The sequence below is a fragment of the Mixophyes fleayi genome, unplaced genomic scaffold (genome assembly GCF_038048845.1).
Source record: "Mixophyes fleayi isolate aMixFle1 unplaced genomic scaffold, aMixFle1.hap1 Scaffold_116, whole genome shotgun sequence".
Classification (NCBI taxonomy): Eukaryota; Metazoa; Chordata; class Amphibia; order Anura; family Limnodynastidae; genus Mixophyes; species Mixophyes fleayi.
The window spans coordinates 1-27441 of NW_027445914.1; the positions used below are offsets into that span (position 1 = coordinate 1).

A 27441-nucleotide genomic window follows, 5' to 3' on the forward strand; every position below is an offset into this window, starting at 1 on the left:
AATTTATGATTCAATTCATGATTCATAATTCATGATTCATTTCATGATTCATGATCCATGATTCATGATTCAATTCATGATTTATGATTCATGATTCAATTCATGATTCAATTCATGATTCAATTCATGATTCATAATTTATGATTCAATTCATGATTCCTGATTCGATTCATAATTCTTGATTCATGATTCGATTCATGATTCATGATTCATGATTCAATTCATGATTCATGATTTATAATTCATGATTCAATTCATGATTCATGATTCATGATTCATGATTCAATGCATGATTCATGATTCGATTCATGATTCTTGATTCATGAATCATGTTTCGATTCATGATTCATGATTCAATTAATGATTCATGATTCAATTCATGATTCATGAATCATGATTTGATTCATGATTCATGATTCAATTCATGATTCATGATTCAATTCATGATTCAATTCATGATTCATGATTCATGATTCATGATTAAATTCATGATTCATGATTCATGATTCAATTCATGATTCATAATTCATGATTCCTGATTCAATTCATGATTCATGATTCAAGATTCATGATTCATGATTCAATTCACGATTCATGATTCTTGATTCAATTCATGATTCATGATTCATGATTCATGATTCGATTCATGATTCATGATTCAATTCATGATTCATGATTCATGATTCATGATTCGATTCCTGATTCATGATTCATGTTTCAAATTATGATTCATGATTCATGATTCGATTCATGATTCAATTTATGATTCATAATTCATGATTCATTTCATGATTCATGATCCATGATTCATGATTCAATTCATGATTCAATTCATGATTCATAATTCATGATTCATTTCATGATTCATGATCCATGATTCATGATTCAATTCATGATTTATGATTCATGATTCAATTCATGATTCAATTCATGATTCATGATTTATGATTCAATTCATGATTCCTGATTCGATTCATAATTCTTGATTCATGATTCGATTCATGATTCATGATTCATGATTCAATTCATGATTCATGATTTATGATTCATGATTCAATTCATGATTCATGATTCATAATTCATGATTCAATGAATGATTCATGATTCGATTCATGATTCTTGATTCATGAATCATGATTCGATTCATGATTCATGATTCAATTAATGATTCATGATTCAATTCATGATTCATGAATCATGATTTGATTCATGATTCATGATTAAATTCATGATTCATGATTCATGATTCGATTCATGATTCATGATTCAATTCATGATTCAATTCATGATTCATGATTCAATTTATGATTCTTGATTCATGATTCATGATTCAATTCATGATTCATGATTCATGATTCAATTCATGATTCATAATTCATGATTCATGATTCAATTCATGATTCACGATCCATGATTCATGATTCAATTCATGATTCATGATTTATGATTCAATTCATGATTCAATTCATGATTCATGATTCATGATTCAATTCATGATTCATGATTCGATTCATAATTCTTGATTCCTGATTCGATTCATGATTCATGATTCAATTCATGATTCATGATTTATGATTCATGATTCAATTCATGATTCATAATTCATGATTCAATTCATGATTCATTATTTGATTCATGATTCTTGATTCATGATTCATGATTTGATTCATGATTCATGATTCAATTCATGATTCATGATTCATGATTCAATTTATGATTCATGATTCATGATTCAATTCATGATTCAATACATTATTCATGATTCAATTTATGATTCATGATTCATGATTCATGATTCATGATTCAATTCATGATTCATGATTCATGATTCAATTCATGATTCAATTCATGATTCATGATTCATGATTCATGATTCACGATTCATGATTCATGATTTATGATTCAATTCATGATTCATGATTCATAATTCATGATTCATGATTCAATTCATGATTCATAATTGATGATTCATGATTCAATTCATGATTCATGATTCATGATTCAATTCATGATTCATTATTTGATTCATGATTCTTGATTCATGATTCATGATTTGATTCATGATTCATGATTCATGATTCAATTTATGATTCATGATTCATGATTCAATTCATGATTCAATACATTATTCATGATTCAATTTATGATTCATGATTCATGATTCATGATTCATGATTCAATTCATGATTCATGATTCATGATTCAATTCATGATTCAATTCATGATTCATGATTCATGATTCATGATTCACGATTCATGATTCATGATTTATGATTCAATTCATGATTCATGATTCATAATTCATGATTCATGATTCAATTCATGATTCATAATTGATGATTCATGATTCAATTCATGATTCATGATTCAATTCATGATTCAATTCATGATTCATGATTCATGATTCATGATTAAATTCATGATTCATGATTCATGATTCAATTCATGATTCATAATTCATGATTCCTGATTCAATTCATGATTCATGATTCAAGATTCATGATTCATGATTCAATTCACGATTCATGATTCTTGATTCAATTCATGATTCATGATTCATGATTCGATTCATGATTCATGATTCAATTCATGATTCATGATTCATGATTCATGATTCGATTCATGATTCATGATTCATGTTTCAAATTATGATTCAAGATTCATGATTCGATTCATGATTCAATTTATGATTCATAATTCATGATTCATTTCATGATTCATGATCCATGATTCATGATTCAATTCATGATTCAATTCATGATTCATAATTCATGATTCATTTCATGATTCATGATCCATGATTCATGATTCAATTCATGATTTATGATTCATGATTCAATTCATGATTCAATTCATGATTCATGATTTATGATTCAATTCATGATTCCTGATTCGATTCATAATTCTTGATTCATGATTCGATTCATGATTCATGATTCATGATTCAATTCATGATTCATGATTTATGATTCATGATTCAATTCATGATTCATGATTCATAATTCATGATTCAATGAATGATTCATGATTCGATTCATGATTCTTGATTCATGAATCATGATTCGATTCATGATTCATGATTCAATTAATGATTCATGATTCAATTCATGATTCATGAATCATGATTTGATTCATGATTCATGATTAAATTCATGATTCATGATTCATGATTCGATTCATGATTCATGATTCAATTCATAATTCAATTCATGATTCATGATTCAATTTATGATTCTTGATTCATGATTCATGATTCAATTCATGATTCATGATTCATGATTCAATTCATGATTCATAATTCATGATTCATGATTCAATTCATGATTCACGATCCATGATTCATGATTCAATTCATGATTCATGATTTATGATTCAATTCATGATTCAATTCATGATTCATGATTCATGATTCAATTCATGATTCATGATTCGATTCATAATTCTTGATTCCTGATTCGATTCATGATTCATGATTCAATTCATGATTCATGATTTATGATTCATGATTCAATTCATGATTCATGATTCATGATTCAATTCATGATTCATTATTTGATTCATGATTCTTGATTCATGATTTATGATTTGATTCATGATTCATGATTCAATTCATGATTCATGATTCATGATTCAATTTATGATTCATGATTCATGATTCAATTCATGATTCAATACATTATTCATGATTCAATTTATGATTCATGATTCATGATTCATGATTCATGATTCAATTCATGATTCATGATTCATGATTCAATTCATGATTCAATTCATGATTCATGATTCATGATTCACGATTCATGATTCATGATTTATGATTCAATTCATGGTTCATGATTCATAATTCATGATTCATGATTCAATTCATGATTCATAATTGATGATTCATGATTCAATTCATGATTCATGATTCATGATTCAATTCATGATTCATGATTCGATTCATGATTCATGATTCATGATTCAATTCATGATTCAATTCATGATTCATAATTCATGATTCATGATTTAATTCATGATTCATAATTCATGATTCATGATTCAATTCATGATTCAATTCATGATTCATAATTCATGATTCATGAATATATTCATGATTCATAATTCATGATTCAATTCATTATTCATGATTCATGATTCATGATCAGATTCATGATTCATGATTCAATTCATGATTCATGATTTATGATTCAATTCATGATTCAATTCATGATTCATGATTCATGATTCAATTCATGATTCATGATTCGATTCATAATTCTTGATTCCTGATTCGATTCATGATTCATGATTCAATTCATGATTCATGATTTATGATTCATGATTCAATTCATGATTCATGATTCATGATTCATGATTCAATTCATGATTCATTATTTGATTCATGATTCTTGATTCATGATTCATGATTCGATTCATGATTCATGATTCAATTCATGATTCATGATTCATGATTCAATTTATGATTCATGATTCATGATTCAATTCATGATTCAATACATGATTCATGATTCAATTTATGATTCATGATTCATGATTCATGATTCAATTTATGATTCATGATTCATGATTCAATTCATGATTCAATTCATGATTCATGATTCATGATTCACGATTCATGATTCATGATTTATGATTCAATTCATGATTCATGATTCATAATTCATGATTCATGATTCAATTCATGATTCATAATTGATGATTCATGATTCAATTCATGATTCATGATTCATGATTCAATTCATGATTCATGATTCGATTCATGATTTATGATTCATGATTCAATTCATGATTCAATTCATGATTCATAATTCATGATTCATGATTTAATTCATGATTCATAATTCATGATTAATGATTCAATTCATGATTCAATTCATGATTCATAATTCATGATTCATGAATATATTCATGATTCATAATTCATGATTCAATTCATTATTCATGATTCATGATTCATGATCAGATTCATGATTCATGATTCAATTCATGATTCATAATTCATGATTCATGATTCAATTCATGATTCATGATTCATGATTCAATTCATGATTCATGATTCGATTCATGATTCAATTCATGATTCAATTCATGATTCAATTCATGATTCATGATTCAATTCATGATTCATGATTCGATTCATGATTCGATTCATGATTCAATTCATGATTTAATTCATGATTCATGATTCATGATTCGATTCATGATTCATGATTCATGATTCAATTCATGATTCATGATTCATGATTCATGATTCAATATATGATTCATGATTCAATATATGATTCATGATTCATGATTCAATTCATGATTCATAATTCATGATTCATGATTCAATTCATGATTCATGATTCATGATTCATGATTCAATTCATGATTCATGATTCATGATTCAATTAATGATTCAATTCATGATTCATGATTCATGATTCAATTCATGATTCATGATTCGATTTATAATTCTTGATTCATGATTCGATTCATGATTCATGATTCATGTTTCAATTCATGATTCATGATTTATGATTCATGATTCATATCATGATTCATGATTCATGATTCATGATTCAATTCATGATTTATGATTCGATTCATGATTCTTGATTCATGATTCATGATTCAATTCATGATTTATGATTCGATTCATGATTCATAATTCATGATTCATGATTCAATTCATGATTCATGATTCAATTCATGATTCATGATTCATGATTCAATTCATGATTCATGATTCATGATTCATGATTCAATATATGATTCATGATTCAATATATGATTCATGATTCATGATTCAATTCATGATTCATAATTCATGATTCATGATTCAATTCATGATTCATGATTCATGATTCATAATTTAATTCATGATTCACGATTCATGATTCAATTCATGATTCAATTCATGATTCATGATTCATGATTCAATTCATGATTCATGATTCGATTTATAATTCTTGATTCATGATTCGATTCATGATTCATGATTCATGTTTCAATTCATGATTTATGATTCGATTCATGATTCTTGATTCATGATTCATGATTCAATTCATGATTCATGATTCATGATTCAATTCATGATTCAATTCATGATTCATGATTCAATTCATGATTCATGATTCGATTTATAATTCTTGATTCATGATTCGATTCATGATTCATGATTCATGTTTCAATTCATGATTCATGATTTATGATTCATGATTCATATCATGATTCATGATTCATGATTCATAATTCAATTCATGATTTATGATTTGATTCATGATTCTTGATTCATGATTCATGATTCAATTCATGAGTCATGATTCATGATTCAATTCATGATTCATGATTCATGATTCATGATTCAATTTATGATTCATGATTCATGATTTGATTCATGATTCATGATTCAATTCATAATTCATGATTCAATTCATAATTCATGATTCATGATTCGATTCATGATTCAATTCATGATTCAATTCATGATTCATGATTCAATTTATGATTCATGATTCATGATTCATAATTCATGAATCAATTCGTGATTCATGATACATGATTCATGATTCAATTCATGATTCATGACTCAATTCATGATTTGATTAATGATTCAATTCATGATTCATAATTCATGATTCATGAATCAATTCGTGATTCATGATACATGATTCATGATTCAATTCATGATTCATGACTCAATTCATGATTTGATTCATGATTCAATTCATGATTCATGAATCAATTCAAGATTCATGATACATGATTCATGATTCAATTCATAATTCATGATTGAATTCATGATTGAATTCATGATTCATGATTCAATTCATGATTCATAATTGATGATTCATGATTCAATTCATGATTCATGATTCATGATTCAATTCATGATTCATGATTCGATTCATGATTCATGATTCATGATTCAATTCATGATTCAATTCATGATTCATAATTCATGATTCATGATTTAATTCATGATTCATAATTCATGATTCATGATTCAATTCATGATTCAATTCATGATTCATAATTCATGATTCATGAATATATTCATGATTCATAATTCATGATTCAATTCATTATTCATGATTCATGATTCATGATCAGATTCATGATTCATGATTCAATTCATGATTCATGATTTATGATTCAATTCATGATTCAATTCATGATTCATGATTCATGATTCAATTCATGATTCATGATTCGATTCATAATTCTTGATTCCTGATTCGATTCATGATTCATGATTCAATTCATGATTCATGATTTATGATTCATGATTCAATTCATGATTCATGATTCATGATTCATGATTCAATTCATGATTCATTATTTGATTCATGATTCTTGATTCATGATTCATGATTCGATTCATGATTCATGATTCAATTCATGATTCATGATTCATGATTCAATTTATGATTCATGATTCATGATTCAATTCATGATTCAATACATGATTCATGATTCAATTTATGATTCATGATTCATGATTCATGATTCAATTTATGATTCATGATTCATGATTCAATTCATGATTCAATTCATGATTCATGATTCATGATTCACGATTCATGATTCATGATTTATGATTCAATTCATGATTCATGATTCATAATTCATGATTCATGATTCAATTCATGATTCATAATTGATGATTCATGATTCAATTCATGATTCATGATTCATGATTCAATTCATGATTCATGATTCGATTCATGATTTATGATTCATGATTCAATTCATGATTCAATTCATGATTCATAATTCATGATTCATGATTTAATTCATGATTCATAATTCATGATTAATGATTCAATTCATGATTCAATTCATGATTCATAATTCATGATTCATGAATATATTCATGATTCATAATTCATGATTCAATTCATTATTCATGATTCATGATTCATGATCAGATTCATGATTCATGATTCAATTCATGATTCATAATTCATGATTCATGATTCAATTCATGATTCATGATTCATGATTCAATTCATGATTCATGATTCGATTCATGATTCAATTCATGATTCAATTCATGATTCAATTCATGATTCATGATTCAATTCATGATTCATGATTCGATTCATGATTCGATTCATGATTCAATTCATGATTTAATTCATGATTCATGATTCATGATTCGATTCATGATTCATGATTCATGATTCAATTCATGATTCATGATTCATGATTCATGATTCAATATATGATTCATGATTCAATATATGATTCATGATTCATGATTCAATTCATGATTCATAATTCATGATTCATGATTCAATTCATGATTCATGATTCATGATTCATGATTCAATTCATGATTCATGATTCATGATTCAATTAATGATTCAATTCATGATTCATGATTCATGATTCAATTCATGATTCATGATTCGATTTATAATTCTTGATTCATGATTCGATTCATGATTCATGATTCATGTTTCAATTCATGATTCATGATTTATGATTCATGATTCATATCATGATTCATGATTCATGATTCATGATTCAATTCATGATTTATGATTCGATTCATGATTCTTGATTCATGATTCATGATTCAATTCATGATTTATGATTCGATTCATGATTCATAATTCATGATTCATGATTCAATTCATGATTCATGATTCAATTCATGATTCATGATTCATGATTCAATTCATGATTCATGATTCATGATTCATGATTCAATATATGATTCATGATTCAATATATGATTCATGATTCATGATTCAATTCATGATTCATAATTCATGATTCATGATTCAATTCATGATTCATGATTCATGATTCATAATTTAATTCATGATTCACGATTCATGATTCAATTCATGATTCAATTCATGATTCATGATTCATGATTCAATTCATGATTCATGATTCGATTTATAATTCTTGATTCATGATTCGATTCATGATTCATGATTCATGTTTCAATTCATGATTTATGATTCGATTCATGATTCTTGATTCATGATTCATGATTCAATTCATGATTCATGATTCATGATTCAATTCATGATTCAATTCATGATTCATGATTCAATTCATGATTCATGATTCGATTTATAATTCTTGATTCATGATTCGATTCATGATTCATGATTCATGTTTCAATTCATGATTCATGATTTATGATTCATGATTCATATCATGATTCATGATTCATGATTCATAATTCAATTCATGATTTATGATTTGATTCATGATTCTTGATTCATGATTCATGATTCAATTCATGAGTCATGATTCATGATTCAATTCATGATTCATGATTCATGATTCATGATTCAATTTATGATTCATGATTCATGATTTGATTCATGATTCATGATTCAATTCATAATTCATGATTCAATTCATAATTCATGATTCATGATTCGATTCATGATTCAATTCATGATTCAATTCATGATTCATGATTCAATTTATGATTCATGATTCATGATTCATAATTCATGAATCAATTCGTGATTCATGATACATGATTCATGATTCAATTCATGATTCATGACTCAATTCATGATTTGATTAATGATTCAATTCATGATTCATAATTCATGATTCATGAATCAATTCGTGATTCATGATACATGATTCATGATTCAATTCATGATTCATGACTCAATTCATGATTTGATTCATGATTCAATTCATGATTCATGAATCAATTCAAGATTCATGATACATGATTCATGATTCAATTCATAATTCATGATTGAATTCATGATTGAATTCATGATTCATGATTGAATTCATGATTGAATTCATGATTCATGATTCAATTCATGATTCATGATTCGATTCATAATTCTTGATTCATGATTCGATTCATGATTCATGATTCATGATTCAATTCATGATTCATGATTCGATTCATAATTCTTGATTCATGATTCGATTCATGATTCTTGATTCATAATTCATGATTCGATTCATGATTCATGATTCATGATTCAATTCATGATTCATGATTCATGATTCAATTCATGTTTCATGAATCATGTTTCGATTCATGATTCAATTCATGATTCATGATTCATGATTCGATTCATGATTCATGACTCAATTCATGATTCATGAATCAATTCATGATTCATGATTCATGATTCAATTCATGATTCAATTCATGATTCATGACTCATGATTCAATTTATGATTCATGATTCATGATTCAATTCATGATTCAATTACTGATTCATGATTCATGATTCAATTTATGATTCATGATTCATGATTCATGATTCAATTCATGATTCATGATTCAATTCATGATTCAATTCACGATTCATGAATTATGATTCATGATTTATAATTCAATTCATGATTCAATTCACGATTCATGATTCATGATTCAATTCATGATTCATGATTAATGATTCATGATTTATGATTCAATTCATGATTTATGATTCATGATTCATGATTCTTGATTCAATTCATGATTCATATTTCATGATTCATGAATATAATCATGATTCATAATTCATGATTCATGAATATAATCATGATTCATAATTCATGATTCAATTCATTATTCATGATTCATGATTAGATTCATGATTCATGATTTATGATTCAATTCATGATTCAATTCATGATTCATGATTCAATTCATGATTCATGATTTATGATTCATGATTCAATTCATGATTCATGATTCATGATTCATGATTCAATTCATGATTCATTATTCGATTCTTGATTCTTGATTCATGATTCATGATTCGATTCATGATTCATGATTCATGATTCAATTCATGATTCATGATTCATGATTCAATTTATGATTCATGATTCATGATTCAATTCATGATTCAATACATGATTCATGATTCAATTTATGATTCATGATTCATGATTCATGATTCATGATTCAATTCATGATTCATGATTCATGATTCAATTCATGATTCAATTCATGATTCATGATTCATGATTCACGATTCATGATTCATGATTTATGATTCAATTCATGATTCATGATTCATAATTCATGATTCATGATTCAATTCATGATTCATAATTGATGATTCATGATTCAATTCATGATTCATGATTCATGATTCAATTCATGATTCATGATTCATGATTCATGATTCAATTCATGATTCATAATTCATGATTCATGATTTAATTCATGATTCATAATTCATGATTCATGATTCAATTCATGATTCAATTCATGATTCATAATTCATGATTCATGAATATATTCATGATTCATAATTCATGATTCAATTCATTATTCATGATTCATGATTCATGATCAGATTCATGATTCATGATTCAATTCATGATTCATAATTCATGATTCATGATTCAATTCATGATTCATGATTCATGATTCAATTCATGATTCATGATTCGATTCATGATTCGATTCATGATACAATTCATGATTCAATTCATGATTCATGATTCATGATTCAATTCATGATTCATGATTCGATTCATGATTCATAATTCATGATTCATGATTCAATTCATGATTCATGATTCAATTCATGATTCATGATTCATGATTCAATTCATGATTCATGATTCATGATTCATGATTCAATATATGATTCATGATTCAATATATGATTCATGATTCATGATTCATGATTCATGATTCAATTCATGATTCATGATTCATGATTCAATTCATGATTCATGATTCATGATTCAATTAATGATTCAATTCATGATTCATGATTCATGATTCAATTCATGATTCATGATTCGATTTATAATTCTTGATTCATGATTCGATTCATGATTCATGATTCATGTTTCAATTCATGATTCATGATTTATGATTCATGATTCATATCATGATTCATGATTCATGATTCATGATTCAATTCATGATTTATGATTCGATTCATGATTCTTGATTCATGATTCATGATTCAATACATGAGTCATGATTCATGATTCAATTCATGATTCATGATTCATGATTCAATTCATGATTCATGATTCATGATTCGATTCATGATTCATGATTCAATTCATAATTCATGATTCAATTCATAATTCATGATTCATGATTCGATTCATGATTCATGATTCAATTCATGATTTATGATTCATGATTCAATTCATGATTCTTGATTCATGATTCAATTCATGATTCAATTCATGATTCATGATTCAATTCATGATTCATGATTCATGATTCGATTCATGATTCATAATTCATGATTTATGATTCAATTCATGATTCATGATTCAATTCATGATTCATGATTCATGATTCAATTCATGATTCATGATTCATGATTCATGATTCAATATATGATTCATGATTCAATATATGATTCATGATTCATGATTCAATTCTTGATTCATAATTCATGATTCATGATTCAATTCATGATTCATGATTCATGATTCATAATTTAATTCATGATTCACGATTCATGATTCAATTCATGATTCAATTCATGATTCATGATTCATGATTCAATTCATGATTCATGATTCGATTTATAATTCTTGATTCATGATTCGATTCATGATTCATGATTCATGTTTCAATTCATGATTCATGATTTATGATTCATGATTCATATCATGATTCATGATTCATGATTCATAATTCAATTCATGATTTATGATTCGATTCATGATTCTTGATTCATGATTCATGATTCAATTCATGATTCATGATTCATGATTCAATTCATGATTCAATTCATGATTCATGATTCATGATTCAATTCATGATTCATGATTCGATTTATAATTCTTGATTCATGATTCGATTCATGATTCATGATTCATGATTTATGATTCATGATTCATATCATGATTCATGATTCATGATTCATAATTCAATTCATGATTTATGATTTGATTTATGATTCTTGATTCATGATTCATGATTCAATTCATGAGTCATGATTCATGATTCAATTTATGATTCATGATTCATGATTTGATTCATGATTCATGATTCAATTCATAATTCATGATTCAATTCATAATTCATGATTCATGATTCGATTCATGATTCATGATTCAATTCATGATTCAATTCATGATTCATGATTCAATTTATGATTCATGATTCATGATTCATGATTCATAATTCATGAATCAATTCGTGATTCATGATACATGATTCATGATTCAATTCATGATTCATGACTCAATTCATGATTTGATTCATGATTCAATTCATGATTCATGAATCAATTCGTGATTCATGATAAATGATTCATGATTCAATTCATAATTCATGATTGAATTCATGATTGAATTTATGATTCATGATTGAATTCATGATTCAATTCATGATTCATGATTCAATTCATGATTCATGATTCGATTCATAATTCTTGATTCATGATTCGATTCATGATTCATGATTCATGATTCAATTCATGATTCATGATTCGATTCATAATTCTTGATTCATGATTCGATTCATGATTCTTGATTCATAATTCATGATTCGATTCATGATTCATGATTCATGATTCAATTCATGATTCATGATTCATGATTCAATTCATGTTTCATGAATCATGTTTCGATTCATGATTCAATTCATGATTCATGATTCATGATTCGATTCATGATTCATGACTCAATTCATGATTCATGAATCAATTCATGATTCATGATTCATGATTCAATTCATGATTCAATTCATGATTCATGATTCATGATTCAATTTATGATTCATGATTCATGATTCAATTCATGATTCAATTACTGATTCATGATTCATGATTCAATTTATGATTCATGATTCATGATTCATGATTCAATTCATGATTCATGATTCAATTCATGATTCAATTCACGATTCATGATTCATGATTCATGATTTATAATTCAATTCATGATTCAATTCACGATTCATGATTCATGATTCAATTCATGATTCATGATTAATGATTCATGATTTATGATTCAATTCATGATTTATGATTCATGATTCATGATTCTTGATTCAATTCATGATTCATATTTCATGATTCGTGAATATAATCATGATTCATAATTCATGATTCATGAATATAATCATGATTCATAATTCATGATTCAATTCATTATTCATGATTCATGATTAGATTCATGATTCATGATTTATGATTCAATTCATGATTTATGATTCATAATTCATGATTCATGATTCAATTCATGATTCATGATTCAATTCATGATTCATGATTCAATTCATGATTCATAGTTCATGATTCATGATTCAATTCATGATTCATGATTCATGATTCATGATTCAATTCATGATTCATGATTCAATTCATGATTCATAATTCATGATTCATGAATCAATTCGTGATTCATGATACATGATTCATGATTCAATTCATGATTCATGACTCAATTCATGATTTGATTCATGATTCAATTCATGATTCATGAATCAATTCGTGATTCATGATACATGATTCATGATTCAATTCATGATTCATGATTCATTATTCAATTCATAATTCATGATTGAATTCATGATTGAATTCATGATTCATGATTGAATTCATGATTCAATTCATGATTCATGATTCAATTCATGATTCATGATTCGATTCATAATTCTTGATTCATGATTCGATTCATGATTCATGATTCATGATTCAATTCATGATTCATGATTCGATTCATAATTCTTGATTCATGATTCGATTCATGATTCTTGATTCATGATTCATGATTCGATTCATGATTCATGATTCATGATTCAATTCATGATTCATGATTCAATTCATATTTCATGAATCATGTTTCGATTCATGATTCAATTCATGATTCATGATTCATGATTCGATTCATGATTCATGACTCAATTCATGATTCAATTCATGATTCATGATTCATGATTCAATTCATGATTCAATTCATGATTCATGATTCAATTTATGATTCATGATTCATGATTCAATTCATGATTCAATTTATGATTCATGATTCATGATTCAATTTATGATTCATGATTCATGATTCAATTCATGATTCATGATTCATGATTCAATTCATGATTCATGATTCATGATTCATGATTCAATTCATGATTCATGATTCATGATTCATGATTCATGATTTATAATTCAATTCATGATTCAATTCACAATTCATGATTCATGATTCAATTCATGATTCATGATTCATGATTTATGATTCAATTCATGATTTATGATTCATGATTCATGATTCATGATTCAATTCATGATTCATAATTCATGATTCATGAATATAATCATGATTCATAATTCAAGATTCATGAATATAATCATGATTCATAATTCATGATTCAATTCATTATTCATGATTCATGATTAGATTCATGATTCATGATTTATGATTCAATTCATTATTCATGATTCATAATTCATGATTCATGATTCAATTCATGATTCATAATTCATGATTCATGATTCAATTCATGATTCATGATTCAATTCATGATTCATGATTCATGATTCAATTCATGATTCATGATTCATGATTCATGATTCGATTCATGATTCATGATTCATGATTCAATTCATGATTCGATTCATGGTTCATGATTCAATTCATGATTCATGATTCATGATTCAATTCATGATTTATGATTCATGATTCATGATTCAATTCATGATTCATGATTCATGATTCAATTCATGATTCAATTCATGATTCATGATCCATGATTCAATTTATGATTCATGATTCATGATTCATGATTCAATTCATGATTTAATTTATGATTCATGATTCATGATTCAATTCATGATTAAATTTATGATTCTTAATTCATGATTCAATTTGTGATTCATAATTCATGATTCATGATTCATGATTCATGATTCATGATTTAATTCATGATTCATGATTCAATTCATGATTTGATTCATGATTCAATTCATGATTCGATTCATGATTCATGATCCATGATTCGATTCATGATCCATAATTCATGATTCATGATTCAATTCATGATTCATGATTCAATTCATGATTCATGATTCATGATTCAATTCATGATTCAATTCATGATTCATGATTCATGATTCATGATTCAATTCATGATTCATGATTTATGATTCAATTCATGATTCATATTTCATGATTCCTGATTCAATTCATGATTCATGATTCAAGATTCATGATTCATGATTCAATTCACGATTCATGATTCTTGATTAAATTCATGATTCATGATTCATGATTCGATTCATGATTCATGATTCATGTTTCAATTCATGATTCATGATTTATGATTCATGATTCATATCATGATTCATGATTCATGATTCAATTCATGATTTATGATTCGATTCATGATTCTTGATTCATGATTCATGATTCAATTCATGAGTCATGATTCATGATTCAATTTATGATTCATGATTCATGATTCGATTCATGATTCATGATTCAATTCATAATTCATGATTCATGATTCGATTCATGATTCATGATTCAATTCATGATTTATGATTCATGATTCAATTCATGATTCTTGATTCATGATTCAATTCATGATTCATGATTCAATTTATGATTCATGATTCATGATTCATGATTCAATTCATGATTCATGATTTATGATTCAATCCATGATTCAATTCATGATTCAATTCATGATTCATAATTCATGATTCATGAATCAATTCGTGATTCATGATACATGATTCATGATTCAATTCATGATTCATGACTCAATTCATGATTTGATTCATGATTCAATTCATTATTCATGAATCAATTCGTGATTCATGATACATGATTCATGATTCAATTCATGATTCATGATTCATTATTCAATTCATAATTCATGATTGAATTCATGATTGAATTCATGATTCATGATTGAATTCATGATTCATGATTGAATTCATGATTCAATTCATGATTCATGATTCATGATTCGATTCATGATTCATGATTTATGATTCATGATTCAATTCATGATTCGATTCATGATTATTGATTCATGATTCATGATTCGATTCATGATTCATGATTCATGATTCAATTCATGTTTCATGAATCATGTTTCGATTCATGATTCAATTCATGATTCATGATTCATGATTCGATTCATGACTCAATTCATGATTCATGATTCAATTCATGATTCATGATTCATGATTCAATTCATGATTCAATTCATGATTCATGATTCATGATTCAATTTATGATTCATGATTCAATTCATGATTCAATTCCTGATTCATGATTCATGATTCAATTTATGATTCATGATTCATGATTCATGATTCATGATTCAATTCATGATTCATGATTCATGATTCAATTCATGATTCAATTCACGATTCATAATTCATGATTCATGATTCAATTCATGATTCATGATTCAATTCATGATTCATGATTCATGATTCAATTCATGATTCATGATTCATGATTCATGATTCAATATATGATTCATGATTCAATATATGATTCATGATTCATGATTCAATTCATGATTCATAATTCATGATTCATGATTCAATTCATGATTCATGATTCATGATTCAATTCATGATTCATGATTCATGATTCAATTCATGATTCATGATTCATGATTCGATTTATAATTCTTGATTCATGATTTGATTCATGATTCATGATTCATGTTTCAATTCATGATTCATGATTTATGATTCATGATTCATATCATGATTCATGATTCATGATTCATGATTCATGATTCATGATTTATAATTCAATTCATGATTCAATTCACAATTCATGATTCATGATTCAATTCATGATTCATGATTCATGATTTATGATTCAATTCATGATTTATGATTCATGATTCATGATTCATGATTCAATTCATGATTCATAATTCATGATTCATGAATATAATCATGATTCATAATTCAAGATTCATGAATATAATCATGATTCATAATTCATGATTCAATTCATTATTCATGATTCATGATTAGATTCATGATTCATGATTTATGATTCAATTCATTATTCATGATTCATAATTCATGATTCATGATTCAATTCATGATTCATAATTCATGATTCATGATTCAATTCATGATTCATGATTCAATTCATGATTCATGATTCATGATTCAATTCATGATTCATGATTCATGATTCATGATTCGATTCATGATTCATGATTCATGATTCAATTCATGATTCGATTCATGGTTCATGATTCAATTCATGATTCATGATTCATGATTCAATTCATGATTTATGATTCATGATTCATGATTCAATTCATGATTCATGATTCATGATTCAATTCATGATTCAATTCATGATTCATGATCCATGATTCAATTTATGATTCATGATTCATGATTCATGATTCAATTCATGATTTAATTTATGATTCATGATTCATGATTCAATTCATGATTAAATTTATGATTCTTAATTCATGATTCAATTTGTGATTCATAATTCATGATTCATGATTCATGATTCATGATTCATGATTTAATTCATGATTCATGATTCAATTCATGATTTGATTCATGATTCAATTCATGATTCGATTCATGATTCATGATCCATGATTCGATTCATGATCCATAATTCATGATTCATGATTCAATTCATGATTCATGATTCAATTCATGATTCATGATTCATGATTCAATTCATGATTCAATTCATGATTCATGATTCATGATTCATGATTCAATTCATGATTCATGATTTATGATTCAATTCATGATTCATATTTCATGATTCCTGATTCAATTCATGATTCATGATTCAAGATTCATGATTCATGATTCAATTCACGATTCATGATTCTTGATTAAATTCATGATTCATGATTCATGATTCGATTCATGATTCATGATTCATGTTTCAATTCATGATTCATGATTTATGATTCATGATTCATATCATGATTCATGATTCATGATTCAATTCATGATTTATGATTCGATTCATGATTCTTGATTCATGATTCATGATTCAATTCATGAGTCATGATTCATGATTCAATTTATGATTCATGATTCATGATTCGATTCATGATTCATGATTCAATTCATAATTCATGATTCATGATTCGATTCATGATTCATGATTCAATTCATGATTTATGATTCATGATTCAATTCATGATTCTTGATTCATGATTCAATTCATGATTCATGATTCAATTTATGATTCATGATTCATGATTCATGATTCAATTCATGATTCATGATTTATGATTCAATCCATGATTCAATTCATGATTCAATTCATGATTCATAATTCATGATTCATGAATCAATTCGTGATTCATGATACATGATTCATGATTCAATTCATGATTCATGACTCAATTCATGATTTGATTCATGATTCAATTCATTATTCATGAATCAATTCGTGATTCATGATACATGATTCATGATTCAATTCATGATTCATGATTCATTATTCAATTCATAATTCATGATTGAATTCATGATTGAATTCATGATTCATGATTGAATTCATGATTCATGATTGAATTCATGATTCAATTCATGATTCATGATTCATGATTCGATTCATGATTCATGATTTATGATTCATGATTCAATTCATGATTCGATTCATGATTATTGATTCATGATTCATGATTCGATTCATGATTCATGATTCATGATTCAATTCATGTTTCATGAATCATGTTTCGATTCATGATTCAATTCATGATTCATGATTCATGATTCGATTCATGACTCAATTCATGATTCATGATTCAATTCATGATTCATGATTCATGATTCAATTCATGATTCAATTCATGATTCATGATTCATGATTCAATTTATGATTCATGATTCAATTCATGATTCAATTCCTGATTCATGATTCATGATTCAATTTATGATTCATGATTCATGATTCATGATTCATGATTCAATTCATGATTCATGATTCATGATTCAATTCATGATTCAATTCACGATTCATAATTCATGATTCATGATTCAATTCATGATTCATGATTCAATTCATGATTCATGATTCATGATTCAATTCATGATTCATGATTCATGATTCATGATTCAATATATGATTCATGATTCAATATATGATTCATGATTCATGATTCAATTCATGATTCATAATTCATGATTCATGATTCAATTCATGATTCATGATTCATGATTCAATTCATGATTCATGATTCATGATTCAATTCATGATTCATGATTCATGATTCGATTTATAATTCTTGATTCATGATTTGATTCATGATTCATGATTCATGTTTCAATTCATGATTCATGATTTATGATTCATGATTCATATCATGATTCATGATTCATGATTCAATTCATGATTTATGATTCGATTCATGATTCTTGATTCATGATTCATGATTCAATTCATGATTCATGATTCATGATTCAATTCATGATTCAATTCATGATTCATGATTCATGATTCAATTCATGATTCATGATTCGATTTATAATTCTTGATTCATGATTCGATTCATGATTCATGATTCATGTTTCAATTCATGATTCATGATTCATGATTCATGATTCAATTTATGATTCATGATTCATGATTCGATTCATGATTCATAATTCAATTCATAATTCATGATTCAATTCATAATTCATGATTCATGATTCGATTCATGATTCATGATTCAATTCATGATTTATGATTCATGATTCAATTCATGATTCTTGATTCATGATTCAATTCATGATTCAATTCATGATTCATGATTCATGTATACGCATCAAGCTTTGATGCATAGAAACAAACAAATACTGAAAAAGCTAACACTGAAAATGAACTTTATAAAAACATCCCTACAAAGGCAATTGTACACAACCATAAGCAAAGCACACAAAGCTAAATCAATTTTTTTTATCCGCCACATATATAAAGGAAATGTAATAGCACAATTTTAAATTTGTAAAAAAATCTTAGAACATCTATATAATAGAAAGACATCACATAGCAAATCCAACTTAACCATACTTGCCAACTCTCCCTGAATGTCAGGGAGACTCCCTGAAACAGGGGTGATCTCCCTCACTCCTTGAAGAACCTGGCATTCTCCCTGATGCTGAGCCAGTACAAGACGTGGTTGGCCTTGCTATCTGTGGCATGATGACACAGTTAAGAAATTGTATCCTATGTCCATGTATTGATGGCTATGGAGGTGGCCATTTTCATTGAGACCAAGATTTAATTAAAGACTGACAGGTAAGACAACATGACTTCAGTAATAGAAACAGAAATGTAAAAGACACTTCAGTCTCTAGAGATTCAGTCTCTAGCTGCTTTTCTTTAACGCATAGTTGCCTACTCTCCTGGAATGTCTGGTAGACTCCCGCATTTCTGGGAGACCTCCCAGGCTCCCTGAGAGCAAGGCAACCTCCCGGTTCCCACCCCCGCAATAGATAAGTGGCGGGGGTGGGGCTTAAGGACTCAAATGGCATGTCATCTTAGCCCCGCCCCCTGCTGTAATTGGCCAAAGGTGTGACAATCCATTAGGGGGCAGTGCCAAAATGATGTGAATCATCAAGCCCTAGCCCCCGCAAGCCCACCTCGCCCGGGAACTCCCTGAAGCCAACGAGGGAAAGTTGGCAAGTATGAACTTAACCAATGAAGAATGCTAATCAAAACACGAAGGGTGGAACAAAAGCGTAAGTGTAACTTGCAATTGAAAAAGTAGCACGCAAGTGTATGTGTATGTATGCCATATTCACAGTTATAGATACGTTTAGGTCTGAATGAGTAGCAGTTGCGCCCGCTTGACTACAGAGACACCCCACAAACAATTTGCAAATATGTACAAAAACCTGTTATTATATATGTTGGTAATGCAATTGCTAATACAGCAGGAATAAGTTCCTGATGAGAATTTTTTTTATATATAAATATAATTGCGACAACATGCTTGGCAATCCTAATCTATAGTTGAACGAATCATTCACAAATCTCATCATCCGCTACTTCCACCTGACCTTGATCACCCGCAAATAAAACCATTTTCTTTCCAGTACATTGCCTACGTTAGAACACCCCTTCCATCCCCCATCATGCCTCTTTAAGCATAAGCAGCCGTAAGTGACAAACAGTTGCAAGTCTGAATATCCACAGTTGTGTAAGTTTACTTTCTGAGTTTGCGCAGTTCCAAATATCTCATTCTGAATCAGGCTCTAAATGTCTTCAAAAAAGACAATGAAAAAATAATAACACCAGCAAATAAAAGAGGATGTATGTAGTCATTATGGACATAATCAAATATATAGAGGAAGCTAGAAGATGCCTATCTGACTCCCACACATACAAAAAATTAATGTATGACCAAACTAGCAATTTCATTTCAAAACTAAGTAAAATGCAGGAAGGAGAACTAGCAGACAACATTCTTAACCAACAAGAATCCAGTACCTACAAACCAAACAGCCCCCTGATAACACTGCAATGAATATTATGGACAGATCCTTCTGCTGCTGTTCTTCTGCAGATGATTGCATAATAACAATCTCTACACTGGATGGAAGTGAGTCCGTGAGAGTGAATTTTATAGTAGCATTGCAATGCAAGGAAGGCCTTCCCCTGTCATGGATTGCAACTACAATACTCAAGTCTTTAACTTGCAAAGCATCCATTTTTCTGGTTAATGATAATTCACCGGTCACTCTGTTTATAGCAAAAAGTCTCTGGGTGTCTTGTACTATAGAGTAAAATAGTTGGGCATTCAGCCCTTCGTCATTATCTACGCCTGTAATCTGTGAAACTAGATAATTTTGTGGAGCATTGATTGGCAGCATAATTTCAGTGAAGCCATTATCCAGCAAGGGAAATGTTATTACAGGTGCATTGTCATTTTCATCAATTATTTTGATTTTTATCTGTGTACGAGTTGAAAGTTGTGGAACACCATTGTCAGCAGCCTCTACTTCAAGGTCTAGTTGTTTAATCTTTTCATAATCCAAAGATCTCACAGCACGTAGTACACCTGACTCTGGATTAATAGCAACAAATGTAGTCAAGGACTGTCCCATTACTTTTGCATCAACCAGTCGGTAAGATATTTTGGCATTGAGTCCAAAATCAGGGTCTTTTGCAATCACAGTAGTGATGTAAGCCCCAGCAGAATTATTTTCCAGAACAGACACTTCATATATTTGCTTTGTAAATACAGGAGCATTGTCATTTTCATCACTTACCCTGATAGTATACTGCTTTATTGTTTTCAGTGAAGAAAATCCTAGATCCTCAGCCACCAGTGTCAGGTTGTATTCTACTATCCTTTCCCGATCTAGAGGTGAGGTAGTGACTATCATGAAGCTGTCCTCATAGGCTTGCTGCAGCTTGAAATGCTGGTGCCCATAGAGTGTGCACTGAACTTGGCCATTTGGACCAGAGTCTCTATCTGAGGTGCTGATCAGTGCTACAAAGCTGTCTTTAGCAGTTGTCTCAGTTATGTAGGCTATTCCCTTGTTCACAGAAGTCAGGGGGGTGATGGTTATAGCTGGGGCATTATCATTTACATCTATGACATGAACAGTTATTTTACAGGTAGCTGTTAAGGGGTTAGAACTCAAATCCTGCGCTTGTACATCAAATTCATAGGTTTGTTTAGTTTCATAATCAACTTTACCTGCAAGAATTACACTGCCTGATTTGGGATTGATATTAAAGAGCTGACATACCTCTGGAGAGACTTGAGGGCTGAAGCTATAAATAATTTCTCCATTTGCCCCTTCATCAGGGTCGGCTGCATTCAGGTCCATTAGTAGGTATCCTACAGGAGCATCCTCCATTATGTCCACTGTGACAGCACTTTTCTCAAAAACTGGGCTGTTATCATTAAAGTCCAGGACACGAACATTAACCACTGCACTGCCAGAAAGTGATGGACTTCCTCCATCCATAGCCACTAATTCTAAGGAGTATGCAGACTGACTTTCTCTATCCAGCTCTTTCATGAGTACCAAATCTGTATATTTTACCCCATCTGCTCTGGTCTGCACATCAATACTGAATTGACTATTAGCTGAGATTTCATAGTTCATTATAGAATTTGTTCCAATATCTTCATCAATTGCTATTTGTAAAGGAATCCTGGTACCCACTGGTGAATTTTCAGATATATTCACATGTATCTCAGAGCTGGTGAAGTGAGGTCTGTTATCATTAATGTCTCTTACCTCCAATTTCACATTAATCAGCTTTAGCTGACCCTTGGAAAAACTGACCACGTCCAGTGCCAGGATACAGTTTAGAGACTGCTTGCATATATGTTCTCGGTCTATCCTCTCCACAATACTCAGCTGTCCATCACTCTCCTGGATATGTACAAGGGAGCTGTTAAACTGTTTCATGAGGTGGAAATTGCTTGCAGGTCTGTCTGTGGAGTTAAACATAGAGTGCTCTGACAAAACTGCAATTACTGTTCCTGGGGCTTCTTCCTCATAGATGTAGTAATGAGCAATTTCTCCAAAAGAAAGTGAAGACATCACACCCAGCAAAAGTACTGGAAGGAATCTTAAAAGGTTCAGCATTTTCAGTCCTTCTTTTAGGATTTACACCTATTTAAACAGCAAAGTTAAAAGTCTTAGTGGTGTATCCTGCAAAGGAAAAAAAGTAGCATCAACGAAGCCCACCAGCTGTGAAATCACTCAGCACAATCCTGTTAAGTGGCTCCTATGTTCAGGACTGGAGAGTGTGGATAACTGCCTGTCCCCATCTCTTTCCTCAGGTTATATGCTCAAGGTTATGCAAATTAACCCCCTCCTTCACCAGGCTCTTGTCTCCAAGACAAATGGTCACTGAGGCTGAGCAAATGAGGTTGTCATTAACAGAGATCTCAGTTGGAGGCCAACTAATATACAGTTATATTTTGTGACATCTCAACAAACCCATGTTCTCCTAGAATACAAGTAGTCTGAAAATGTCAAATGAAAAAGAACGCATAGGAAACTGAATAAACCTATGCAATGAAACGTGATTAAATTAAGGTTGCGTTTGATTGTAAATAATGTTACTGAAAAAATAATCAATGTTTAAATCACAGTTATGTACTTTGTCTATAGCGCTATAAAATAAAAAACAAGCTCTATTTCAGTTTTTTGTATGTAATTTTTTCAGTTATAAATGCACAAATACACTTATATTTATATAAACACACAACACACATATACAATGTTATAATAATCACTTACTATTTTATTTTAATATAATTTATCTGTATTTTATATAATAGTTAACATACACTGCACACTAAAGAATTATGAATGTATAACTCATATATGTAATGTTATTAGTCCTTATTTGTATAGCACCGTTAGAGCTCAAATTTTACATTTCCAAACACACAAATGCACTTTTTTCAAAAATTCAATTAACCTACCAGTAAGTTTTTCTAACATTTACACAGGGAGAACATATACATTACACACAAATAGTTTCCTGATTGAAATTGAGCCCATGGCCCCAGTGATATGTGAAACAATGCAATGCCTTTGTGCCACTCTGTGCCCCCCATACTTACGATATTTTTAATAACATAATATAATTGTATAAAGTTGTATTTATTGTGTTATCTTTATCAAGGTCATTTATAGAAGCTCCTACATTAATTAATTATCTAGATCACTCCCTCCAGGCAGCGTTTTCCCCACTAGATAAAGTAGATTGCATCATTACATATTTTGCATACTATGTAAACAGACTTAGCTTACTCTTATCTCCTGAGAGAACTAAATGCGAAACACGTGTTGGGATCAGGCTGGGATTTTTAACGATATAGATAACTAATATATGACATATATGATTGTTAATTATGTGAAAATTGATTTCTATAATCAAGATTGTGTGTGGATTAAACTGGTTATGAATGAATATTTAAATGTCACCAAGTTTAATAGAATTAATATATGATACATTTTATATTTATAACAATAAACTGAATATCTTTATTGCATTCATTTTCTGATTATCATGTGATTTAAGTGCTATATGGTAATAAATGTTTATTGTGTAATATCTAATCATGATTTTGTATATAATGATGTTTGCCTAATAATTGATTTGGCAATTATTAGTAGGTCAATTTTCCAGTAAGATTTGTTATATCCTTCTGAATTTATATTTCACTATTTATTGGTATCAATATTTACATATTAGTGTCAGAATTGATGAATTACCTAGCCCCACATTTTATCTTACAATTGTTTTCAAACTTGAGAATTACGTTATTGTCTTGCATTTACTCCAAAAACATACTGGTAAGTTAATTGGCTGGTATCAAATTGCCCCTAGTCTCTCTGTCTGTCGGTGTGTATGTTAGGGAATTTAGACTGTAAGCTTCAATGGGGAAGGGACTGATGTGAGTGTGTTCTCTGTACAGCACTGTGGAACTAGTGGTACTATATAAATAGCTGATGATGATGATGATGATGATGAAGATTTATAATCATGTAATCAAATAAAATATTTGCATATATTTTGTGTGCTCCTTTACTATTTAATTTTCTTTAGAGTGTTTAAGTATACTGGCTGTTGGAATACTCCCTCTATAGTGGTAATACTTTATTTTATAGTGGAGTAATTCATAATAAAAAAGTACATTTGCTATCGCCGGCCCGTTTAGTACGTATACACACAGATACAGCAAATGGATCAGTTAAATTGTAGTTTATTATGTTCAGACATATTATAATTAATTTATTTATCAATTTATTTTGCATTTAACTTTTTATTTTATGTTTACTGTATAGTTTGCTAGTAATATTTTAACAGAGGTTGCATATTTAAACAGGGTGTTGTATACAATTAAATCCTATTATTTAGAAGGACATGTATGAGATGTTGTGGATAAGGGGCCTCATGTAGCGTAGAGTTGCAAGAGTAAATTGCATCCGAAAAAAAGACACATTCTACATAGTATGCTGAGTGGGACACATCTCAAGTAATCGTCATCATTATTAGTTTGCAGCTTACACCAGGGGTAGAGCTACAAATGTCCCTGATAGGAGTTGCTGCGTCTGCGTCCAGGTCTACATTGTTTACATTTACTTGAAGATGCCCCTATTGTACATTTCCTCGCCTGCACACACCTTGCCTCTCTCAATCCAACTCTATATGCATGTGACCAGGTGTGTGACACTCAATCTTCAGACCCTAAAGAGACATATATGAGGGACTGCGCAGAAGAACGGTACATATGTAAATAAGCCATGTGTATGCTTTCAGTTCTGTTACTATAAGCCTAAACAGGGTTTTATTGTGCATGCGCTGGTCCCTGGACATGCTCAGAGGAGGTGAGCAGGAGCATGTGTAGTAGATGGAACAGCATACTGCTCCAGCAGTAGTTCTGACACTGCATGTGACCAAGCTTTTGTTATCATTAGCACTGTTTTCTCCAGTGCTATTAGTTGCATGCAATTTTAATCATGCAACTATTATTTACTCTTGTAGCACCAACTATAGGACTGATCAACAGAAGCAGGAAACTTG

At 28.8% G+C, this 27441-nt stretch overlaps 1 protein-coding gene across 1 annotated transcript; it reads right to left on the reverse strand.

Annotated features, from left to right (window-relative positions):
• Positions 1 to 22343: 22343 nt before the first annotated feature.
• LOC142113764 (protocadherin-8-like) lies at positions 22344 to 24562 on the reverse strand. The gene has a single exon (XM_075193990.1). The coding sequence runs from the start codon at positions 24483 to 24485 to the stop codon at positions 22344 to 22346; it is 2142 nt and encodes a 713-aa protein (XP_075050091.1). The 5' UTR covers positions 24486 to 24562.
• Between the last annotated feature and the right edge of the window lie 2879 nt (positions 24563 to 27441).

Coding starts and splice junctions, on each gene's coding strand:
- LOC142113764 (XM_075193990.1), bottom strand. CDS start 24,485: ATGCTGAACCTTTTAAGATTCCTTCCAGTACTTTTGCTGGGTGTGATG.